Source organism: Jaculus jaculus, chromosome 5, assembly GCF_020740685.1.
Source record: "Jaculus jaculus isolate mJacJac1 chromosome 5, mJacJac1.mat.Y.cur, whole genome shotgun sequence".
Taxonomy (NCBI): domain Eukaryota; kingdom Metazoa; phylum Chordata; class Mammalia; order Rodentia; family Dipodidae; genus Jaculus; species Jaculus jaculus.
In genome coordinates this window covers 27,259,657-27,273,150 of record NC_059106.1, presented here as the reverse complement: position 1 = coordinate 27,273,150, position 13,494 = coordinate 27,259,657, and the positions used below count along the sequence as shown (strand labels likewise).

Here is a 13,494-nt window from a genome sequence, read left to right as displayed (position 1 = left end):
AGAAAAGCTTTTTCTTTTTTTCTTATTTTTTATTACTTTATTTTCTTTTTCAAGTAGAAAAGATAAAAGAGAGATAGACACAGAGGGAATGGTCACCAAAGGTCCACCAGTCACTGCAAACAAACTCCAGACACATGTGCCACTTTGTGCTTCTGGCTTTCTGTAGATGCTGGGGAATCTAACCCAAGTCCTTAGGCTTTGCAAGCAAGTGCCTTACTCGCTTAGCAATCTATCTAGCCTCTCACTATTATTTAACAAGAGCAATGTGGTGGCTTTGACACTAAAACAAATATCTTTGCCAAAATTTAGTACTAAAATTCAATTGAATGGAATTCAAGAATTTTCCTATTATATTGAATATTTGGGAATGAAAAAGATTTTATAGCAGTGTGATCTTGTATTTTTCAGATTATATAGGAAAGACTCATTAAACATTCATAGAGCAAGTTAATAATTTTAGCTCTTACTTGGTCCTAAGGTCAAACAGATGGAGAAACTTTCCAAAGAAAAAATAGCCATGTGATCCATCACTAAAATCTACTCCACAATATGTATGTGTGTGTGTGTGTGTGAGTGTGTGTGTGTGTGTATGTATGCATATGTATATGTATTATATATATATATATATATATATATATATATACACATACATATATATATGTATACATACACATAGGATCAGATAGGGCCCCAATCGGTGGATTTCATATGGCCTTCTGCTAATTCCTTGACAGCCAACTTCTACTTGGAATAGCCACAACTCTGACATATGAAAGTTATTAGTTTAAATAAACACAAAACAAAATGCATTTTAAAGCAAGATATTAGCAACAGAAACATAGAAAAATCATACATTTAGAAGGAAACTAAAAATCAGCTAGTTCTTTCACTGTTTTAGGTGTTAGATAGAGAAATTTAAATACAATATGGACATCAATGAAACAGGAATCTTAGTTGACAAAATGATGATTATACGAAATGCTAAGGAAATTAAATAAATAGTGGTATCTGACCCATATTGTGTTGTATTGTGGTGGTGGTGGTGGTAGTGGTGGTGTGTGTGTGTGGGGGGGGTGTGCGTGTGTCTGTGCTTGGCAGAAAATGAGGAGAGACAGCAAATGAGAAAAGTATTTTAGGCCAAGTAAATGCCCTGTGCAAATAAATTCAACAAGATATGAGGTATCCTGGCTTGTTTATAAAAGGTGACAGAGTAATGTGGGAAAAATGATGAAGATAACATTGACAACACTAGAAAGTAGATCAGGCCCAGCCCAGTGATGTGAAATGGGGCTCATAAGAACTACCTCAGTAAAACTGTTTTGTTCAGACTGACACACATATAGAACAGGATATCGGTGGATATATCCTTAATGGTATTGCCACGTTTGTGTGCACAAAGCTGAGGTATTTTCAAGTCTCTCTCAATATTTAACCCTTTTAACCCTTGCAATCATAACATATGGAAGAAAATAATTAATCATCATGTTCTAATCTTAATAATCTCAATATGAGGTGGCTTGCCTTTGAACAATGTGATGTTTCCATCTTGCATTAAAGTTAGAATCCAGTGTTTTTGGTTTTGCTTCTTTAAGATATGACTCAGAAGGTGGATCAAATTAAAACTGCACTGTTGGGGTTAGAGGGATGGCTCAACAGTTAAGACACTTGCCCACAATATCTGAACACCTGGGTTTGATTCCCCAGTACCAATGTAAGGCCAGTTGCAAAAAGAGGTGCATGAAACTGGAGTGCATTTTCAGTAGTATAGAGATATAGTAGATAGAGGCCCTGGTGTACCCATTCTCTCTCTCTCTCTCTCTCTCTCTCTCTCTCTCTCTCTCTCTCTCTCTCTCTCCCCATTCTCTCTATCCTTGAAAATAAATAAATTAAATATGTTTTTGCAAACTTCATTGTAGATAGGTTATAGAAATATCTGAAGGAATCCATGTCAAATTCCCACAGATAGTACTCAAAGTGTCCAATTTCCTTCATTACAAAATATAAATGTTTAAAGAAACAGTTCCATCATTTTGTGTTTTCATTGCTTAATTTTATTTTCTTGTGAAAATCATTAAGCTCTGGTATTCTAAAATTTATTCACTTGTAAACTTAGTTTCTTAAAGTATGCTTCACTGAATACCTTACAAATATATATTTTATAAAGTAAGAACTATAAAATGTAAAGCTGCTAGAAGGACACAATTTCTCTATACTTTTTGATTATATAATACCAACAATAAACAGAATGACCATAAGGTAACATTGGCTATTAAAGGTAAAAATATATTAGGGATAAAGAGTACCATAATAATAACTGGATATAATTTCTTTATTTACTAAATCAAGATCATTAGAATAAGCAAGAAATCTTTACAAGGTCATTAGGCAAAAGGTGGCAATTGTGATGAATGAAACAGCCTCACTCAGGAAGTATGTCAGTACCAACTCCAAATTATCACACTGTAAATTCTTACTACAACCTCACTGTGAAAATTGTCAGTGTTTTGACTGTCAGTCTTGTAGACTTCAGTACAATTTCTACCTTGTAAAGAAGACTTTACATAATCCACTGACTTAGGAACATTTCAAATCATATCATGTGGTTTGTAATAAATGGACACTGCAAAGTGAATGACTCACTCAAGGGAAACTCGCCAAGGAACAGACAAAGAAAAATGCAGTTTAGAAGAGGGCCCCTCATTAGAACAAGTATATTGGGTGAGGGGTGGAGGTTACAAAAATAGAAACTTTAAAAAATATATGTTTCCTTGTTGGAAAATTACTCTTCTAGTGCTTAATTTACATTTCACAATTGCAAAGTGTTGATTTATTTTGCCACTAAGGGCTTAAGTGGAAAGAAAGAGGTTCTACACGGACAACTTAAGGTCAAAGACCCAATCCAACAATGGGAAAAGTTTTGGGACTCCTCCAAAGGAACACACCAATGCTCCCTCACTTCACATATTTGAAAACCCCACCAAAAGGGCATTCAACAACCACTTTCCTGTCAAACAAGAGTTGCCACACTTGTCCATGTGACTAATTATGGGGGTTGCCTCCTTGCTTCAGGTAACTCAGGATAACACATCTCTTCATGCACATCCTGATAAATGTATTTGGATTCCACATACTACTAAAGGAGAGATTCTGCATGTGATGAAAATTCTAAAAGGGAATATTTTATTCCTTTATCAAGGCTATATTTCTGTGACTCTCATATGTAGCAAGAAAATTATGTAAAGTGCTTAGATTCCAAGTTATTTTGATCAAAACTAAAACTCTTGATAATCATATAATGGGGTTCTTCTAAAAATTAAATCAAAAGTAGTCATGTGTGTGTGGATCATACACTTCTAGCTTGTCAATTCAAGTTATTCCCTTCAAGTTGTCTTTCAATACAACCAAGACTGGAAGAATCTCCATAGTAAGACATTTATTTGATGTTCTGTTTGAAATAGTTACAAATGGCAATTGCTACATTCATTCTCCCATTTGACATATAAGCTCCAGAGGGTTGAATAACCTAACTTGTATGTGACCCCTTAACATGGGTATGCAATACCCTAGCTAATGCTGCACTAGGCTAAAGCTTCTTAGATTAACTAACTTTTGGTTTTACTTAAACTATCAAGTCACACCAGTTTTTTTTTTTTTTTTGTCATGGGAGGTGATGTTATATATAAAATGGTTTTTCATTTAATATGGGTCTATTATGTCTACATTTGAAATTAAGTAAACCCCTCAGGGTAAACCCAAAGGAAATGTGGAAGCTATTTAATATCCTGAAAATATGAAATGGGAAAAATTTTGGAGTTTTTATTACTGGGCGATAATTATATTCTCAGCATAAATATATACTATCCATGTTGTAGCTAGCCTTTCTAATCTGACTTTGTTTGCATTTTGTTTAATTAGAAACTTATAAACTCTATAATTATGCAAGCATTATTTCCACAGATATAACTACCCACATTTTTGTATGATTATGAGCAAATAAAACACACAAATGTCGTGTGTGCACACACACACTATGCAACAATAATGATAACAACAACTGTTTGCAAAAAGAATACAAGCAACTAAAAGCTATTTTTACTGGAAAAAAGTCTACACTTATAACTAGCTATGCAACATCAAACAACTTGGGCCAATGATCTATTTTTAAGAATGCTATCACAAGTGACATAAGATACTACTGAAAATGTAGGGGAAAAAAATCTTTAAAAGCCATTTTTACAGATCAAGTTTAAACGAGACTCTTTGGAAGAAAATTACATCTCATCAAAGCATGCATAGAGATGGCAGCAGAATGTATACAGATAGCAAATCCAAGGTCAACCTTTAATGAATAAAGAGTGTGAACAATAGAATCTGGAAGAATCGTTGAATACTAATGCCACCTCTCACAGGATTTGCCTCATACATTCTGAAAGCCCCTACCATGTCCTGAGTTCAGAAGTGATAGCTGCTTCTTGTTCATTGAATTAACATGACTTCCACAGTATAATAAACACTTGCCATCGTTCCTTAAGAACACTGGCCCCAAAAATATTTAGCAAGCAGCATGTCCTCAATTGAAATGGCAGTTGAAAATGGGAACTGAAAGTCTCATTAATGAAATAGTTCATTATCACAAAGATTTTTTTATAAACATTCAGAAGTTGCTTTTGAACTGCTTAAGAAATGATAAGCTTGAGTGTTAAATCCAGGCTGTATAGATTATATGAGCACTTTTAAAACATAACAACCACAATTCAATTAATTTATAGAAAATATACCACTCCACGATTTTTTTTTCCTGACTCTTAAGAGAAAATGTTCCTTGAGGAATTCTAAGCCATCCTCTGATATAAGATGTTCTTTCAATTTCATCTATGCTCCTCACTCCAGCTTTGTGGACCTTCAGAGTTTTCCCTCTATCCAGGTGGTGAGTGTGCTGAAGGGGAACAGCCACACCTTTGCATCATTTGTATAACACTGACCTCTAGTGTTCCAGAAGGTAGAAAAAATAATTCAATAGCATACCTAACTTCCTCCTACTAAGCCACTTAGATCTTTTATTCCAGAGTCAGGGGCATGATTTCGCAGAGGAAGGAGGAAGAGAAGAAAGATTTTGAACAAGAGAGAACAGAAAGAGAAAGAGGGAAGTGGAGACAGCAGTAGATTAAAATTAAAATAGACTCTAACTCGCTCCTACATAGTCTCTGAAATTATCTCCAAGCTAATTTTCTCTCTGTTAAAGAGGGTGGCCTTTCATACAAAGGAAAACTTTAATAAAATATTTATAACTACAGATCATGGACTTCTGAATATGTGGATTTTAGAAACACAAGTTGTGCTTTGGGCATTGCCTGGTCGTCTTCCCTGGAAAGCTAATGCTAGGACAAGATGCTTTAAGTCCTTTTGGATTAAAACGGTGTGGAGGGAGGTAGAAGGAATCAATAGTAAGTCGTACCACCTTTTTCCTGGCTTTGATAGTCCAGATTACAAAATCAAATAAACCTGTTCCACCTTGGATGCTATCACTGAGGTTTTTGGCAGCAATAGAAGATAGCAGAAACTTCAGAGATCTTCATAAACCATCTTTGCAAACAACACACATAGTTTAATTGCATTCTCTCTCTCTCTCTCATTTAGAACTTCGCAGAGTTGGAAAAACTTCCTTACCTGTGCCTAAAAAGGCAGTTTATCAATGGAGCTTGAACCTGTGGTAGCTCTGGGAATCATTCAAGTTTGAAAAACTGGGATCTTTAAATACATAAGGCAGGTAGCAACTCCTCTGGCTTCCAGCCTTCTTGACTATCAAATTAAATGTGCTGCACTTGCTGGGGCTTGGAGCCTGGATGACAGAATGCACAGTTAGGACATACTCATTATGAGCTCTTTGGAGCCAGGTTTTTAGGGCACGTGGAGTGCATATCAATGCTCTTCCCTCTGTAATAGGGGCAATAGTTAATCTCCTGGTGGACGACATGATTTTTAGGCTCAAAGTCTCAACCATGTTCAACACGTTCCCATGGGCTGTAAAATGTCCCAGCTGAAGCCTTTGCCCCAAGAAAGTGCGGAAAGCTAGGGGCGCAGGGCACACTGCACACCCGAGACATCCAGGCGTGAGCTCGGTGGCTGCGAGCATTTCTGTCCCTGGAAGCTCAGCTCTCAGTCAGCACATACTGTGCGAACCACGGCCCTTCTCAGAAATAGCTGTGGCTGAGATGAAGAACGGAACTAGAAGCTAGCAGGAGACTAAAGGAACTTTGTGATTCACAAGGGCAGGAAATCTACCAGGGCTGGGTCATGGGCAATCTACTAACTTTTGCGATGGCTGGAGTGATGGCACCAAACTGATTGGTTTATTCTTCCTTTTTATCCAACCAGAGCAGACATAATTGAGTACTCGTGGGCAGTACATTATCTTTCTGAGTGCTAGCATATCCACCTCACCTTCCCGCTCCCAGTTCCTGGTACTCACAGTTTGTCGCTGATAATCCCAAATGCCACAAGCCGGAGAACAACAAAGTCACAACGTTGGTCAGCCCTAGTACAGAATCCATTGCCCCCAGTAAGCGGTCTCTCCCAGTGGAATCCCAGATTCTCAGGCGCCAGCCTTGGGGCTTCTCCCTCGCTCTCCTCCGCACCGCCTAATCCCCTCCCACACCCCTTGGAGAGTCCCTCTTTTACTCCATCCCGGGTCCAGACGCTCCTCGGAAACCCCGGCAGCGGGCTTCTCTGGGACTGCGGCTGCTGTTACAGTCTCCGCAATTGCCCCTTGCAGAATGCGCCTTCCTCGCCCGCCTCTTTCTCCTCGTCTCTCCCCTCAACGGTGCAAATTCAAACTCAGTGGCAGCCCTAGGCGTCCAGCTCAGTGGACAGCCAAAAGCACCTCGCCCGGTGCCAGAGCTGGAATCAGCACCGGGCTGGAGGACAGCTCCTTATAGGCAGCTGAGTGCTGCGGTACCGCCCCCGGCCAGCCCGCCCCGCGCGCGCCTATGAGAGCTGCTTGGGCGGGTCCGCGGCCACTCGCGCGCGTCGCCAGGCAGAACCCGCACGACCGCCGCTGCTGTGCGCTGGGGCTACCTGAGAAGAAGGAAAGGCTCTCTTTCCCTTCCTGCCTCCATCCCTCCCTTCTTTTCTCCCTCCTTCCTCCCCCCCCCCCCCGCCATTCACTCTTTCCCTTTCTCTCCTCTCTGTCCTTCTGTCTTTCCCTATGTCATCACCCACTTCCTTCCCCTTATCTTCATCCTCTAATTGAGGAACCAGTAGAAATACGTAGATTTAAAAAAAAAAAAAAAGGTTTTCAAAGCACGCAGTTGAAGGGATACTGAAGGGAGTTGGAAGACAGACGCATTGGGAAGAGAGAATTTCACGCCGAGAGCTTTGCAGTCACCTAACCAGGGACCTTCTTCTTCCCTATGGAGGGTAGGGGAGGCGCGGGGAGAGGGAGGATTCCCCCTGCGTGAGCTCCCTAGCATGCAAAGCGTGGAGAGGGCTGTGGATCTTTGGATCTTGTCGTGCTTTCTCATGTAAAGGTTTAGCAGCCTGCACCCCCACCCCCTTGGCTGCTCTCCTCACCCCACGCCTGGGTTCCTGTGGCTCATCTTTCCACGCGCCTTCTGTGTCTGCATCTCGCTGTTCGCTGTGGACGCGTTATTTTGGCAAGTACTGGTGGGTGCTCTCTGCAGTGGGTCTTGGCGCCTGACTGGTGCCCTAGCGTCAGAGAGATGGAAAAAAGAGAGAGAGAGAGAGAGAGAGGTGTTTTTTGGAGGTGGTAAGGGTCAGGGTGATTGGCCCTGTTTGGTTCTTAAGCTTTCTATTAAAAAAAAAAAAAAAAAAAGAGTGCCTCAGATTTTTTTTTTTTTTCCCCTCTCTTGAGGCTCCCTATAAGGGATCCTGGCTCTTTCTTTGGCTTCTAATGAGTATGTGAAGACTTTTGTGCTTTAACACAAATCGACTTTGATTTTACTGGAAGCTTTCAGAAAGCTGTCCAACTTTAACAGAACGAGGAACTGTAATGATTTCTCATATATGAAGTTTACAATCGAGTTAGGGTCCAATTCAGAGTACTTGAATGCCCCCTCTCTACCTACCTCTGGCATTAGACAGTACATAAATTGATTTTTATTTTATAGGTTATTGACAACCCTTGGACTTCAGCTGGCTGATGCACAGCTACTAAAGAGGGAAAGGGAACCGAGTATCATTCAGCTGCTACATGAATGCTGAGGTTTACCTTGTGGTCTGGTTGAGGCTGTCACACATCATTGGAGGACTAAGGTAGTCCAATGAATGGGGCCTGTGACCCCATTACTTTTTTGTTAGGCAGGAAAGAATTAAGCTGATCCTATCAGTTGTAAGTAAATGGCCTTCTTCTACCAACACTTCCAACTGAAAATGCTTGTCAGTAGATACCAGGGCATGGGAGGATTGTCTAGCAGAAATTTTAGTGGTGGAGGAGTGACCACACCCAGGAGACTTTGAATCACAATTTATCAATCAAAACTCAGATGACCCAAGCTTTGCCCTGTTAGTAGGAGGCTGCAAAGAGGAAGAGGGAACTTGGAAATTTCCACTTGCTTGAGCGGGCTTTTCTCTTCCATCTTCAAGAATCCCAAATGGAAAGATGCCTGCCTGGCTAGTTTAATCATGGTAGAGAGTTGAGAAACAATACCATGAACCCTCATTCAGCTTTGTATCTTCTACATGTGTGTAATATTTGAATATTATTTCAATCATTTATGAATCATGGATGTAATTCATGACCCCTGTAATTTCTTGTCTCAAAGTATTTGTATCTTATCATGCATATAAAAAAACTGCTAATTTGGAATCACCCCTAAAATACTGATTTCATGTTCTTCCCATATATATTTACATTCCTAAAATATGTTGGATTGTGTGATTGCTGTTAATCAATATAGAAATAGTATCATATTGTTTCATTTTCTACTTCACAGCTTATTTAATGTTACGGTTAAAATTTAACACTTAGGTACATGATTATCCACTTCTTTTAACTACTGTGCTATATTTCATTTTATGAGTTTGTCAACATTTATTAATTACTGGTTCTGCTTATGATTGATGTTACTTCCAGTTTATTCCCTCAAGTTAAACTATTCAATTTTGTAAGCACCTCTTAGTTTGTCTAATCTAGAGAAATAAAATATCTGCATGGTAAGAATTTATTATTTATTTATTTATTAGCTGTTTAAGGGGGTACTAACTAGTCTGTAGCATAGGGTTAAAAATACATACTTTTTCATCCTTCGCTAAGTGGGTGACATTCTGCAGGGAGCAGCTATTACCTCAAGACGTGTGTGTGTGTGTGTGTGTGTGTGTGTGTGTGTGTGTGTGTTGCTCAGCATATTCATGTGTGTACGTAGGTGCATGTGCCCCATGCATGTGCATGTGGCAGGATAGAGGAGAATACCAGGTATCCCCCCCCCCTCCTGTCAATCTCTGTGATTCCATGAGATGGTATCTCTCAATGATTTGGGAGCTTGCCATTTTCTAAAGACCTAGAGATTCTCCAGTCTCTCCACTGGACTGGACTGGGCTTATAGAAGTGTGTGGTCATGCCAAGATATTTATGTGGATGCTGGGAAATCAAACTCAGGTGGTGTCAGGCTCACTTAGAGCCTTATATATTCTTACCATCTGAGTCATCTCTCCAGCCACGATGACGGGCTATTAATAAAGAGAAAATTGATATCTAGAGAACACTCGTATTTACTCACCAGATTTAATGTTCCTCCACACTGTCACAGTTCCCACGCATTTCTGAAATATGGTTTGATTAAATAAAATATATTGAAAAAGATGATGGCTTCATTTTCTTTCAGAATAATTTAACATGAGTCATTGGTACCAGTAACATGTGCTTGTAATATGTTAGAAGTCACTCAGGGAAAGTTGTTACTGTGAAGTCCACAACTGTTTATTATCTTCAAACTCAGTAAATATTGAAACTGTGTAATCACATGTCCATATGTTGGACTGATGTATAGCATACAAACTCCTTCCAATTTATAATCCTATTTACAGTTGTAGCTTTAATTTTCTCTGTCAAACACACCTGTTCTTTGAGTAACTTGGAGTCTTAACCAACAGACATTAGTGTAAGATTTGTAAACATTTCTGGAGGCACACTGAGCCTTTGAGTTTAGCAAGGGGCAAACAGCTGTTCCTCCTAGACAATGTTGTAAATGATGCCATCTTCTGGGGACATTTTGGCATTTGCTAAATCCTCAGTAGAATATTAATCATAATAAAAACTAGGTTCAGCCAAATAGATATGAACTTATTGGAATTGTTTTGTGAATTTTTAGTCTGATAGATGCAGCTGTCTTCATGTATTGCTACATACAGTGTAATCCTTGCCTGCGGAGAACCTTATTTTGAGGAGATGCACTGTTAGTGAAAAGTTAGTACTAATGGGGAATGAAGGAAATGGATAATTGGAGTCATAAATATTTATATTTAAAAATAATATAGACATCTTCCCACACAAAAACTTTATTCCAATTCTTAATAAAAAGAAAAGAAAAGAAGAGCTTGGGAGAAGTCTCAGAGGGTAAAACAATTGTTGCAGAAACACGAACATATGAGTTACCATGCCCAGTACACATGTCAAAGCTAGGTGCTATGACATATGCCTAGCCTATATATTTTAATATTGGGGAGGAAGAGATAAGATGATCCCTATATGGCTTGCTGGGCAACTAGTGTACCTAAGCCAATGAGTTCTTTCCTCAGTAAGAGACCTTGTCTAAAGAATAAGGTGGAGAGTAACTGAGGAAGGTTCCTAATGTCAACTTCTGATACACCCACATGCACACACATACACACACATGCATGCACACAGAGAGGGAGAGAGAGAGAAAGAGTGAATGAGAGAGAGAGAGATGCCTTGGGCTGTATTACATTTCATTGCTGCTTTGTTTCCCCCCTATACTTCCATTCCACTGCTTGAATAGACTTATAGATGAAGAATCATTCATTACATGGAATTTCAGCCTTCAGAAATTCCACACGTGGCTCATTTGATAGGTTTTAAATCAATCAGGTGGCATAGCTAGAAGGTAAGTTTGGTCACATACATTTTTTGATGCTAAAAGAGAAGAGATACTAATATATTTAATATCACAAAAAAATAATTCCTTCACCAGATAGGGTATTGAAAATAAAAATTCCCCACCTTATTTCCCTTACTTTTGAGATTGTGTAGGTTAAAATCACCGTGACAAGAGAAGAGTCCATGTATGAACACAACTGACTACTTTTTCTTTTTGTTTGAAAACCAGTACTTTTGGGTAATTTTAATTTGGGGATTTTTTTTCAAATAGTTTGTTTTTATTGATTGTTGTCATATTTCTTGTCCTCAAAACCTCTGTTCCCTCAAATTTCCTTCCTTCCCTGTGTTCCCTCCTACTTCAGTTTAAATGCCACTGTACCCTTTAGCTATTCTTCCAGCTCACCTCTCTATTCAGTTTTGGTTGTTTCTATCTTTACTGGTTGCAACCATATTTGCTTCCTACATATACATATTTATAGATATCACAAGCTAAGACCTGCATGTAAGAGACAATATGCAAATTTGATTCTTCTGTATTTGAGTCAGTTCACTTAATATGATGCTTCCCAGATGTATCCATTATCCTGCAATTTTCATAATTTTGTATTTCCATACTGACAAATAAGATTCCATCAAATATACAGAGCCTATTTTTTTATCCATTCATCCATCACTGAGATTCTAGGCTTTTTACAATTCTTAAGTATTGTAAATAGATCCTCAATGACATGGCTGTCTAACACTTTCTTTACAGTAGTGTGCAGTTCTTAGGGCATGAGAGTTCTATTTGTAACTTGTTGAGAAGTGTCCATACTGATTTTCATGACCATAATCAGTGCTAGTTTGCCCTCCTACCAACAGTGGAGGGAGGTTCCATTTTCCCCAGACTTTCCCTAACATGTTTTGAGTTCTCTTGCTGATAGCTGCTCTAACTTGAATAAGATGACACCTCAAAGTTGTGATTGCATTTCACTAATAGATAGGGACATTAACATTTTATTAAGCACTTATTAGATATTTGTGTTTCAAATTTGTGAAGGCTATATTCATTTCATTAGCAGATTCGGTGATTGGCAAATTAATCTCACGGTGCTTATATTATTTCAGTTATTTTTACACTCTGTTATTAGGCTCCTGTCTGAAACATAGGTTGTCAATGTGTTGTCCCATTATGTAGGTCATCTGTCGACTTTAGTGATGATTCCTTTTGTGGTGCAGATATATTTTAATTTCATGTAATCCCATTGGTTAAATCTTGGTGCCATTTACTGTGATACTGGAGTCCTGTTCAGAAAATTCTTGCCTATGCCTTTGTCCTGAAGAATGTTGCAATTATTTTTTCTCTTAGCATTTTCTGGTTTTAGATTGGGTTTTTAATTTTTTTATTGACAACTTCTATACTTACAGACAATGAACCATGATATTTCCCTCCCTTCCTCTACTTTCCCTTCACAACTCTGCTCTCCATCATATCCCCTTCTTCTCTCCATTAGTCTTTCTTAATTTGATGTCATCATTTTCTTCTCTTATTATGAGGGTCTTGTGTAGGTATTGCTAGGCACTGTGAGGTCATGGATATCAAGGCCAATTTCTGTCTGAACAGTTGCATTGTAAGACATGGTACCTTTCCTTTAGCTCTTATATTCTTTCTGCCATCTCATCCGCAATGGACCCTAAACCATGAAGGGTGTGATAGAGATGTTTCAGTGCTGGACACTCCTCCATCCCTTCTTTGCAGCACTATGTTGCCTTTTGGGTCATTCCAGTGGTCCTCGTCATCTCAAGAGAGAAGCTTCTCTAACCAGAAGTGAGAGTAGCATTAATAGATGAATACGAACATTAACTGTAGTACTTTCAGGGCAGTTTGGTAAGAATAATATATACATTTGTCCAGACAAGAGAAGGCTTTATAAACCTGAGGCTCATGCCTCCCCTACCATAGGCTTTTTATTAGGTTTTCAGTATTAGGTATATATTCCCTCCCTTAGAGCTGGCCTTCAGTACAATTAGCTTTACCCCAGAACAGGCATGCCACTATTGAACTCAGTGGGTCATTTGGCCTGTCTGGCCAAACTTGAGGCTTCTAATGCCCACTTTTTTCACTGCCCATGACTTCTGTTTTCCCATAGGGCTGCATACAGAGAGGCTTTGTCCAGCTTTCAGTTGGCTACTCTACAGGGAGAAGGTTTTCTGCTTAGCACCAGCTTGATTTCTCAGTGACTTTGCTGCTCAGGCTGTGAAGTCTTCAGCAATAGGGTCTACCTTAGATTGGTGTTTTTGATCCCTTTTGACTTGATATTTGCACAATAAGGGAGATAGGAATGTAATTTTGTTCTTCTACAGATGACTATCTAGTTTTCCCAGCCATTTATTTAATAAGCTGTCTTTTTGTAATTATTTTTGGTTCTTTCATTAAAGATTTA

General features: G+C 38.9%; 1 protein-coding gene across 2 annotated transcripts in view; it reads right to left on the bottom strand.

The window, feature by feature from the left end:
• The window catches only part of Cntnap5 (contactin associated protein family member 5), a 768,721-nt gene extending 761,773 nt beyond the window's left edge, over positions 1-6,948 (bottom strand). For both annotated transcript variants that reach the window (XM_045150560.1, XM_045150562.1), the window contains exon 1: positions 6,470-6,948. In XM_045150560.1, the coding sequence (XP_045006495.1) occupies positions 6,470-6,551 (82 nt within the window). In that variant the 5' untranslated portion in view covers positions 6,552-6,948. The remainder of the gene's footprint in view (positions 1-6,469) is intronic.
• Between the last annotated feature and the right edge of the window lie 6,546 nt (positions 6,949-13,494).